At 41.2% G+C, this 12,305-nt stretch overlaps 1 protein-coding gene across 1 annotated transcript in view; it reads right to left on the reverse strand.

The window, feature by feature from the left end:
- CCDC38 (coiled-coil domain containing 38) overlaps positions 1–8,915 on the reverse strand; it is a 31,705-nt gene extending 22,790 nt beyond the window's left edge. Inside the window, exons 1-4 of the mRNA XM_060244422.1 lie at positions 8,837–8,915; positions 6,149–6,231; positions 4,456–4,618; positions 1,951–2,018 (exon numbers count right to left, since the gene is read on the reverse strand). Coding sequence (XP_060100405.1) covers positions 1,951–2,018; positions 4,456–4,618; positions 6,149–6,231; positions 8,837–8,894 — 372 coding nt within the window. The 5' untranslated portion in view covers positions 8,895–8,915. The remainder of the gene's footprint in view (positions 1–1,950; positions 2,019–4,455; positions 4,619–6,148; positions 6,232–8,836) is intronic.
- Positions 8,916–12,305: the final 3,390 nt, after the last annotated feature.

Consider the following 12,305-nt stretch of genomic DNA (forward strand, 5'->3'; position numbering starts at 1 on the left):
TCCAAATCAGGAAATATCATGGTCTAAAATTTCTTCTAAATACATTTTTTTAAAAATACACACATTAATATCAGAACAAAATGTCAACTACTTTTTAGACACTTTCATACACAGCTTCAAGCAGTTCTTAATTTGATTTGATTTATTTGACTTCTATCCTGCACTCCCTCACAAATGGGCTTAGGATGGGTCCAGTCAACAACATAATAACAATAAAACATTAAGAGTAAGTACAAACAAACAGATTAAACAAATTAACATTAAAATAAAATTTAAATACAAGTTTCAGTCCAATCAAATAGATGGCACTATTTGATTGGACTGACAGGCAGATTCATAGTGCCTCCTGAGGTGATGCCGTGTTGGTCTCTAAGCAGGGCAAATTACATAGCGAGCACTGTGAGAACTGCAGCAGTGTGAGCAGGGGAGGCAGAGATGGTTGGACAACTGCTGCCTAGGGTTGCCAATCCCCAGGTGGCGGCAGGGGATTCCCCGATTTGGAGCCCCCCCCCCCCGCTTCAGGGTCATCAGAAAGCAGGGGGAGAGGAGGGAAATGTCTGCTGGGAACTCTATTATTCCCTATGGAGATTTATTCCTATAGAAAATAATGGATAATTGATCCGCAGGTATCTGGGGCTCTGGGGGGGCTGTTTTTTGAATTAGAGGCACCAAATTTTCAGTACAGCATCTAGTACCTCTTCCCAAAATATCCCCCAAGTTTCAAAACTATTGGACCAGGGGGTCCAATTCTATGAGTCCCAAAAGAAGGTGCCCCCTATCCATTATTTCCTATGGAAGGAAGGCATCGAAAAGGTCTGTTGTCCCTTTAAATGCGATGGCCAGAACTCCCTTTGGAGATCAATTATGCTTGTCACAGCCTTGATCTTGGCTCCACCCCCAAAGTTCCCAGATATTTCTTAAATTGGACTTTGCAACCCTACTGCTGCCTCAACCAATGGCCTGGTGCAACAGATCAGTTTTACAGACCCTGTGGAATTGTAATAAATTCCACAGAGCCCTGATTTCAATTGGGAGCATGGTCCACCAGGCCAGAGCCAGGGAAGACAAAGCCCTGGCTGAGTCTAAGGAGATGTCTTTTGGGCTGGGGACTGCCAGGAGATGTTGTTCTGCAGAGTGTAAAGCTATCTAGGGTAAATACAGGAAGAGGCAGTCCCATAAGTATGTTGGCTATATCTGTATTTTTGTAATACAGATATAAATGCGACGTTGGTTAGAATTACATTGGTTAAATTACATACACCTGCTTTCTATTTGGCATTTTAAAAGATCACACAATCATTAACATACTACTAAGAAATCTATGTCAGGTTCCTCCGCTTTGCACCTGCACACAGCCCCTTACCTACTGACAGCTCAGATTCACCACAGTGTTTCCAGGGATGGGATGATTTCTGAATGTGAAGCACAATCTTGCCCCACACCAACTGCAGCTCAGAATGCCTCCCAAAATTGTTCAAAAACACTCCAATACAGGTCTTCAAAATACTCTTAACTGTATGTATAAAGAGCAATGATTTTCCTAATTTTTCAAACCCAACATGAGACCTCTTTCCCTCACCTCCCCCTCCAAAAAAATCTCAAGATTTTTCTGTGTACCTGATCAAGGATCCACTACTCTTCTCCCCTTACTACATTCAGGAACTCATTGCAACTACAGATGGGTCACAAGACAATAATTATTTTGTAGATGTAGATACGCCTGTTGCTTTTGTTGTGTTACTATTATGCCCTTTCATGACTGGAGAAGGCAGCTTTTAAACTTCAGTACAAAGCATGAATGTGGACAATTTATACAATAAACCTGGTTACCTTGCTGCAGGGGACAGACCTTACAATGCAAACTCTGTTTTATGCATTTCTCTCTTTATGTATTTAGGACCACCTCTTTTCCTTTCATTAAAAATAATAGTTAAAAGAACTAAAGCCTACCTCCAAAAGAAACAGCTCCTTCTGTTCATTGATGTAATCTGCTATAGACTGCTTATCACTTTGACAAACTTAAAAAAAAATTAGAATTGTTAGTTTTATTTCTTAAAACTCTGCAGTTTGTAGGTTTAAAGAAATTATATTTATATTCAAGGAATTATGAGACTGACAATCACACTGGAAAGATATTTTTCCCCAGAGACTGACTGAATGGGATCTTTTATATACTGGCTTAATCTAGACCAGTGGCTCCCAACCTTTTTGGCACCAGGAACCGGTTTCATGAAATACAATTTCTCCATGGACTGGGGGGGGGGGGGGGGGTAGCACTGATTTTTTTGCGCCCTCCACCCATTTTAAGACCCCTGCCAATCAGCTGATCAGTGGGGGTCTATAAATGAAGGGTAGGCAAGGTTGCAGCAGCGCTGCCCCTTCCGCCAGCCCAGGATCCGGATGGATGAAAGAGGCAACATGGCCTCACTCAAAGGCCGCCTCCCCTGCAAGGAGGCAGCCTTGGAGCAAGGCCACACCATCTCTTTTGTCCGCCCAGGTCCCAGGCCAGTGGAAGGGGTGGCGGGGCTACTCTACATTGTTCTGAGGCTACTTCTCTGCCTCCGAGTGAGGCTACACTGCCTCTTTCATCTGTCCAGGTCCTGGGTGGGCAGGGGTGGTGCAGAACCTCTGCCTTGCTCCATGACCCAGTTGCTAGCAGGCCATGGACTGGTGCTGGTCTGCAGCCTGGTGGTTGGGGACCCCTGATCTAGACCATATTAAACTGTGATTACGAATCTTACTCATGATTTGGGACAATATCGGAACTGAAAAATCATGTTTGTACTTATCTGGAAAACTAGAAGCAGAAATAATGGTCTGTGAGTTTACAGTTTATGGTTTACTGATTTGTTTTTATTAAAAACATCCATATTCCACCTTCTTTCAGACAGCAGTGACTAAGCTGTGAGGACGTAACCGTTGAATTAACTATATTAAACAGATTAATAATTTTACAGATTTCATACATAACACACACAAGACTTAGAATCACAGAGTTGGAAGGGGCCATTTAGCCCATTTAGTCTAACCCCCTGCTCAATTCAGGATCAGCCTGGAGCATGCCTGACAAGTGTTTGTCCAGCCGCTTCTCAAAAACTGCCAGCGAGGGGGAGCTCACCACCTCCCTAGGTAGCTGATTCCATTGTTGAACAACTCTTACTGTAAAAAAGTTTTTCCTAATACCCAGCCAGTATTTTCTCACCTTTAATTTAAACCCATTCTTGTGAGTCCTATCCTCTGCTGCCAACAGGAAGGAGTTCCCTGCTCCCTCTAAGTGACAGCCCTTCTAATACTTAAAGAGAGCAATCCTGTCCCCACTCAGCCTCCTCTTCTCCAGACTGAACATTCCTAAGTCCCTCAAGCCTTTCCTCATAGAGCTTGGCCTCCAGGCCCCAGATCATCCTTGTCGCTCTACTCTGCACCCACTCCATTCCATCCAATCCTTTTTGAAGTGAAACCTCCAGAACTGCACACAATACTCCAGGTGTGGTCTAACCAATGCAATGTGCAACATGGCTATGACATCTTGCCATTTGCATCTTGCACAGCTTTCTTGTAAGACAGACAAATTAATAATCTTCTTAATAATCTTCCCAAAGGTTTTAGCTCTTTCACTCAGCAGGGTTTTAATAGCCAAGAGGGCAATGATCCAGGAAGAAGCCTTCAAACTCCAAGAACTCTACTAAATTAATTGAGAGAAACCAACTTGATGTTATCTATAGAACTCTGATAAGAGGTTGCCACTGATATCCCAAGCACAGGATCGACAGCTAAACTGGCATCTAAGACAGACCAGATGAGAAAGATTTTATCAGTAATGAAATGAGCAAAATTGTCTCAGGTAATTTCCAAATCATGAGACTGAGACATTAAGACCTTAAATAGTTTTGCTGGACAAGATTACTTCAATACTATGATAGATACAATCATTGCCAGCTCATTGGCCTTAAAATGGGCTTTACAGAGTGCTTTTTGATTTGGCACAAGGTTTTTGGGGAGTTTATTGTTTGTTTGTTTTTGCTAACAGTGCTCTAGCTATCTTTCCATCAATTTGAACCAACTGATATAATATATGAATTGATAAACTACAGTTGTTTGTCTTTGGAAGCTGCAGCACTCAAAGACAGGAGGGCTAAGCAGCCAGGATGTGAAAGCAGACAAGCAACTCCAGCCATGGTTTTCCTCATTATTTGGAAGCTCAAAGCATATGCAGGGTTCTCAGCTATGGTTTACACAAGCCACGGTTTGGCCTGATGGCTGAACTGACCCAGCGATCTATATAATGATGAAAAGATACATTATTGCAAGCCATAAGTCTACTTCTGAATTTAAATTTATAGCTTAACTCCTGTTCAAAGCTATATAACACTTTAACCACTAAGTGCTAAGAGATCCTACCAATATTCAACTTTAGCACAAAGGCACTCTGATAATTTTTTAACTGAACATACTTACACTGTGCAAAAGCGAGAGCCCAGTTTAGACTGGGAATTTTTTCTATTGTTTCTGTATCTCTTTCAATAGCATGTTCCAGATGTCGTATAGTTTTTCGAGACCTTGCTCTTGATGAAATTGTACTCTTTTCATACACCTTCAAACAATGTTGAGCTGATCTAACCTGAAATTGAAGTGCATGTTTTGGATCCAGCTCTTAGCTCCCCCCCACTTCTAATCAAATTTAGGCTTCAAATTTATGAAATATGTAGGGGAACAACACTTACCTTTTTAAATACACATATTTAAAATCTACTCAAGTAATCACATTAGCAGGTGCAGTGACTATACCTTTAGTAGATGGTCACTTAAGCATGTGCTCTCCAGTATCATCTTAGAAAACTATATTCCTTTGAGATAAGCAATGAACATACTGTACCTGAGCATTAGGCAACCATTTGTTGGCTATTCCACTTCTTAGGGTGGCCCACGTAGCATTGCCTAGAGCTCAGGCCTTTTCCATCATGGTTGTAGTTCTTTGGAATTAACTCTCTGAAGTGGGGGGAGCTCTTTGGAGATCTTCAGGAGGTGCTGCAAGGCCTGCCTGTATGCTCTTTTTGGGGGGGGGGGGTGAAATGGCAGGCATCTTTTAAAGGGGAGAGGGATTTGCAGGAAGGCAATGGCAAACCACCCTGTAAAAAGTCTGCCAAGAAAACATTGTGATGTGATGTCACCTCATGGGTCGGTAACGACTGGGTACTTGCACACCTTCACCTTTTACCTTTTTATTTTATTTTTAGTTTTAGCTGGGGATGTTTTATCTGTTATTGTAATTTGCCTTGAACCAAGAGGAAAGGTGAGACAGAAATGTTTTGATAAAGAAATATAAGAGGACAGCAACCTCAACTTCTTTGACCACACCGTAAGGATTAACACATGAAGATAATTAGCTAAGACAGAGATCTAGAGAACAAATGATTATGTGCACCTTTCAAACAAACCACCATTTCAGCATCAGAGGAAAAAGCAAACAATGTTTCAAGAAGATATGCACAGAGAAGGTTCATAAATTGTTTCAAAAACATGTCACAGTGGTCTATATGTAGATCTATCTCAGTCAAAAATTCACAGATGTTTTTCTATGTGAGGAAGGGTTTGTTATCCCTTCATCACTTAGAAAAACTACAAATGGCATGATAACAAAACCTTCTTGGCTGTAGTAAAAAACAACATAATCTTTCAAATGTGATCTATATTGTTTGATTGGATTCAACTTAAAATCCCCACCATCTGTGTGCCAGCCATCATATTTGTTAAGGAAGAAGAGGTTATTTAGGAACCAGAGTTTTACTCACTATTCTGAATATGTGGTATATTTTATCCAAAGTAGATGATAATTGCACCGAGGACATATTTTTTAAAGTGATGTATGTTCAACATGAACATGCAACCAACCAACAGAAATATTTGGGGGGGGGGGGGGAGGGAAGGGATTTCTGGTAGCTTATTTTTTGTTAAAAGACAAAAATTATTCTTTGCTATTACATTAGCAATTGTTTGGAAGTATATTCTGAAGAAATTTCTCTACTTTGCTTGTTTTGTTAATTTTTTAAACTGACATTTTTTTAACATTTTTAAAACTGACTTAAAAGGTCTTAATCAACTATGAACAAAATTATGTTAATGTGTATCATGATCAGATAGCTACACATACCTTTTCTTTTTCTGTACACTCTATATCTCTATAAAAATAGATTTCACTGTCCAGATGCCTAAATGGACTTATTCGTTTATTATCTTAAAATAAAGCAAAAATAAGAAATACATTATTTTCTAATAGCGTTTAAGATTTAAAAGCAGCTCTAGATTGCTACCAAAACTATAATCCGGAAAACTTTTAAATGGCAAACTTCACCTTAAAATTATTTGTCAGTTTGAAGTGACACACTTGAATTTAATCAACTTAAGTGAGCTTTCCCCATTCTACAAGCATTAAACAATATAGGTGTAAAAACACATACAAAGCCTTGGGGTTGGAAAAAGCCTGCTAAACCAGATATCTTTATATTGGTAACTCCCCAGGATCAAAAGTCCATTGTAAGCCTTGAAGCTGTCTTTCTTTCTTCCCATTATCATGGGATAAGGGGAAAGAAATGCACCTTATAGGCCTGAAAAACAACCCCCTTTTTATACTAGAGAACAGAGAGGTCTCCAGTCTCTGAGTGGCACACACCATTTCACTACATAAACATCTAGCTATAGTCTAGCAGGGCTCCCCAACCTTTTAGTGTCTATGAGCATCTCTGGAATTCTAAGATCAGATGATGGGTACAACCACAAAATGGCTGTTGTAAGCAGTGGTACCAACAACAAAATGGCCACCATGGGGGGCAGAACTACACACATAGAAGCTCAAGTGCAGGGGAGAAGAGGGCTAATGAGAGAAAGTGAGAAAGAGAATATAACCAACGCTGTGTGGTGACAGCTGTCGCTGAAACAATGTTATTTTAATCTGCTCAATCTGCTCTCCAGAGCCAATCAGAAGTCCTGTTGGGCAGAAGCCCCATCTGGCTCAACCCACTTTCTAAAATGCACTTGGTGGGCACCACATTGTAGACCTCTGCTCTAGATTATACATTTATACGAGATTCTACTAACAGAGCAAAATCACAGAAGCAGGTATTTCTATAGCTTCACTTCTCTCAACAGCAAGCTCTACTCACACAACAATGAGAGGAGGTGCAATTTCAGTTGATTCCCTTTGGAGCTGCAGCCCCCCTCCCGGTACCACATGGCATACTGTTTGAGAGGTCACCTGTTCCTTACAGCACCAACTCTGTGGTGTGTGCTAGAAACTGCTGGGAAAAGGGAAAGGTAGGAAAGATACACTTCTACAAATTTTCACTCTTTGTGGAAGCTTGGACCAAACCCATAGTTCCCCTCACCACACACACCCTGAAGTAGTAAAACTCTTATTTGCAGCCACCTTTACAACATTGAGGAAGCTTTAAAAATGGCTTGTGGACTCTGTTACACACACACAGACATTCCTTTAATAACTTTTGCAGTGATTCTATCAAGATTACAGTTAGCAGTTGCTTTGCCAAACTGGAAGAATAAGAGGAATATTTAACAAAGGTGCACACAAAGAAAATCCATAGGATTTGTCTACATTGCAGTCTGGAACTGGTTTAATGACCATGCCAGAGCTGGTGCAAATATAAAGGGAAATTACCCAACCTACAGGGTGCCAAAAAACCAAGTGGTACTCCCCCAGTTTGACTGAGCTAGGTAAATACACTGGAGTTGTCCACTGGTTGGTAAATACACCTGAGAAACACAGAAGCTGCTTAGCAGCACAGCTCTACTGTGTGATAATCTCTTCATTCCAGAGGACAAGACAAAAAGCCTTCTGATCTGTATGAGCTGCCCAAGGGTTTTGACTGAGGCAGAATTTGCACATCACTAGGTATTGCACTGCAGCAATCCCTCAAAACAAGATTACCCTACATAGACATGGCAATCCAGCTGCAAATTACTGCTGCAGGTAGGAAACAGAATAGCTTTTAAATTCACCCAAGTCAACAGAAAAACTTGCCTGATCCTATCTTTCCCACAATATGTTCCAAGGATCTCTTAAGAGAGTTCTGTTCATCTTTATATTAAGCTACAGCCCAGCCTTCTGCCTTTCTAAAGTCTGAGAGGTGGGGGCTAACAGATTAGTAAACAATTCTGCAGTGGTTTTCTGTGAATATGAACCAACAATGTACTACTGTTACCTCTAATCATATAGACTCTTTTTTAAAACATCACCCCCTGCCTCCCCCCAATTCCCTCTGCCGTACTTGTGATCAGGTATGATAGTGGGAAGAGCACTCACATAGCTAACAATGGCTCAATCACACCCCTTTTAAATCTGAAGAAAAACTATGTGTGTCACTAGTCTAATCCCCTTGGTTTTGCGGTCACATCCAATCCAAAGCTCCCCACTACCACTGCTAAGGCTATATCAGGCCCTAGCCCTCATAGCTGTCAAATTATCCTGGGGAACAGAGAAGAATCTGTCAGTCTCAGAAGGTTCAGCTTCCCTGAGTTTTGAAGGTTGTACTAATCATGGGTACTCTAGTTCCACAGCATTTCATGGCTAAGATGTAGCACATGTATATGGAAGCATCCGGAGCAACTGAGACAATCTGTAGCCTCATGGCTGAGAACCATGCTTTCTCCACATGTGGACAGTTTACCAAGGTATGTTTCAATCAATGCACAGTTACAACTACAGAATCCAGTACTGCCTGCCTCATGCTCCTCATTCCGTGGCAGATTCCAAATATGGACTTTCTTGACTTTGGTGGCACACATCATTTACATTTGCTATGATTATACAAAAACACATGGTTACCACTATTCTTTTCTGATCCCAAACATGAAGCATAAGGCTGTGATAAAAATGTTGCCATCTTCCACACTGTAAAACTCTCCTTAGACCTAGCAAAACAGAGAAAGAAAATAACAAGAAAAATTAAAATAATATTTAAGTTCTGAGCCAAGATAAAAAATTGGGCACTTTGTAGATTAAACAGTAACACTCAAAGCTGCATAGGTCTTCTCAGCATGTAAAATTTGGTTTTACAGTGTGTACCTGGAGTTGCTCAGCAGATAAATGGAGAAACCAGACATGATGAGTTTTTTAAAAAGCAGACATCATGAGTTTTTTTTAAAAAACACTTTTGTTACATGCATTTTACCTGTGTTTTGAAAAGAATAGGGAAATATGTTTTGGCATGGTGCCTAACAGACAGCAAGGCAGGAAGCAAGCAAATCTCGAAGGCAAGGTACCACCACTGAGAAAGCCCTGTCTCTCGTCACCCTTTACCTCACCTCTGCAGGCTTGGGCACAGAAAGCAGTATTCTGGAAGAGGATCTTAACTGGCTAGAACGACAGTATGGGAAGAGGATGTCCTTCAAGTACTCCCAGCCCCAAGCCAGATAGGGCCTTAAAGATTAGAACCAGCATTCTATATTATGCTAAGAAACAGATGGGCAGCCTCTACAGGACTGCACAGCAGTACTATGATCTCAGCATTTTAAACTAACTGAAATGTCTGGACAGTCTTTAAAGGCAGCTCCCTTACAATAATCTAGCCTGGATATAATCAGAGCATGGATCACTGAGACGAGATCATGTTTGTCAAGGAATGGTCGCAGCACTCTCAGCAGCCCCCTGCAGCTCAGGTGCTCTCCTTGGTCTTGTCTGGGCTGATCTTTGTCCAATCCTGTGCATTATTTGGGCTCAAATAGATTCAGTCATGGAAGGTCTAGCAGCATATCTGATACGCAATTAAACTAGAAGTATTTAAAACACCCTGTCCAGTAGTACATTATCATATACAAAATATAGAGCATATTAATTGTGGACAAGATTAGACATGTTTAAATAATACATATATTCTTGAGAATGTATTGTTTTAGATTCTTACATAAAATTCTTTATTAATGAACAGTCTCATTTTATTTTTTTAATTTATATTTTTCATAACTTTTAACATCAACTTTTCAACCCACAGCCTCATTTTTAAAAAGCATTTCACTTGTTCCAAACGATAAAATATTTCATAGTTTTTTCTTATCCAAAGGATTCTATTTATTAAAAAAAAACTTTGAAATTAGAGAGAGTGGAATATAACTTTTCACGACTAAGATAATGTAAACAAAAGTTAACAGAGCAAAACCTTTTCCCAACGGCTACTCTAATCCCTAGAACAGACGACGCCTTGAGCATGTGCAGAATTCCTTTTCCTCCCGTCTGGGTCAGCACAGCCAATTTACACAAAGGGCAATTAGGTCGACTGGGTTGGACGAGATCGCGTCTATTGCTTTAGGGATTTAGCAAAGACCCTCCCCCACCCCCAGCAGCCAACGCAGAACACAGAAGCAGCCTCTAAGCCGAGATACAGTCCGGTTTATATTGTTCGTCTCTGGTTCTCCCTACCTAGGAAAGCGCTCGAGCAATGGGACAGACTTGTCAAAGGCATGCGGGAGCCACTGGAGCAACGGCGCCTCCCCAGATGCTGACGCCTTACTGCAAGGAGTCAGTTGAAGGCAGCTGACGACGGCAGCTCGAGGGCGCGAGACTAGAAGAAAAATCCGCGCGCGCTCTACCTTTGCAACGCGAGCCCTCTTCTCCGCTTTCTTCTGTTGACAATACTTGATGCTTCTCCGTTACACGCTCGGTTCTGAAGAAGCCGTGAAGCTGCTGGACGGAGGCTTGTCGGTCTTGTGAATATTTAAACAAGTCTCTGAGCTCATGAGAGAAAAGCTTGCTTCCCGATCCTCTGTATTTATTGAGATGCCTGCTGTTAAGCAAGCAAGTCTTGTAGGGATTGTGGCCTAAATACAGTGAACTCAGTCGCGCCTAACTGTGTATAGGGATGCCGGTTATGCATTCCTGGTTAGAACGGGAAAGAGTGAGAATTTTAATATTGGGAGTTTTACAGCGGATCCACAAATTGTTGCGTATACCGTAACCATTCACCTCTTGACATTTCCTGTCTGGAAAGGGGCTGCAGTTATAATAGATTAATCAATACATGTATGCACTCATGAGCTTGAGGGTAATAGAAAAAGGGAAAATATTGTCCAGAGTATAAACAGAAGCAGATGCCTGCTCAGCTCTTTCCTCCCTGTGAGAAAGCAAATGCTGGTCAGATTTATGGAAGAACCATGTTCAACAGATCATTTTGGCTTGAAACTGGTAGGTAGTTTGCCAAGCAGAGAGAAGGATATATTTTATTTTAGTGAGGACTAAAAACACCACTGCAGACTGGATTTGATGCTCTGCCCTAAGAACACTGGGGAAATGAATATAAGTTTGTATAAGAATTATGGTAACAGTCTCGAAAACTATTGGTTTCTCCCTTGTATGGAAGGGAAACCATTTCAAGAAGACAGTGTATTTCTAACCCAACCCTTTCTGTGTTTTGTAGTAAAATGTTACTTGTGTTCTGATTTAAAAATAGATGCCCAATCCTACAAGCAATTCTTCAGTCATATTGAAGTTGTCTCATCCAGCATCCTGTCTCCTGTGGTTGCCAGCCAGATGTATCAGAAAGGCCACAAACAGGAAATGAAGACAATTTCCCTGACCTGCTACTGCCCCAGCAACTAACTGTTGTGTGACTTATTACACTAAGCCTGATTTGTATATTTATGTTTTCATCACATCATTCCTTCAAAGAGCTCAAGACAGCATTCTTCCCTTCTTCATTTCATCCTCATAACTATCCCATGAGGTAGATTACCTGAGAGGAAATGATCAGTTAGCTTAATGGCAAGTGAGGATTTAAACCATGCCTAGTCCAATGCTCTAATGACTATGAACAGAATACTTTAAAAATGATAGACCTATTTTTTGCCCTGAATTTGCCTACTCCTCTTTTAAAGTTGTCTAAACCAGTGGCCATTGCAACTTCATGTAGCAGCAAATGTTATTAATTAGTTAGGTGTTGTGTGAAGAAGTGCTTTCTTTTGTCTGTTCAGAATCTACTGTGGATCAGCTTCATAAATGACCCCTCATTCTGGTGTTTATGGGAAAAAGCAAGGTAAATCCCACAAACTTCAATAGGATTCAGGCCTGTAGTTACAGGGAGCCTGTGGGGGCACTGCCCCTTGACTTCTAGCCAGGGCCCCCTGACTTCCAGGTGGCAGCCTGCTTCTCTCTTGGTGTAGTGGTTAAGTTTGGTGTAGTGGCTAAGTGTGCGGACTCTTATCTGGGAGAACTGGGTTTGATTCCCCACTCCTCCGCTTGCACCTGCTAGCATGGCCTTGGGTCAGCCATAGCTCTGGCAGAGGTTGTCCTTGAAAGGGCAGCT

Source organism: Heteronotia binoei, chromosome 8, assembly GCF_032191835.1.
Source record: "Heteronotia binoei isolate CCM8104 ecotype False Entrance Well chromosome 8, APGP_CSIRO_Hbin_v1, whole genome shotgun sequence".
Taxonomy (NCBI): domain Eukaryota; kingdom Metazoa; phylum Chordata; class Lepidosauria; order Squamata; family Gekkonidae; genus Heteronotia; species Heteronotia binoei.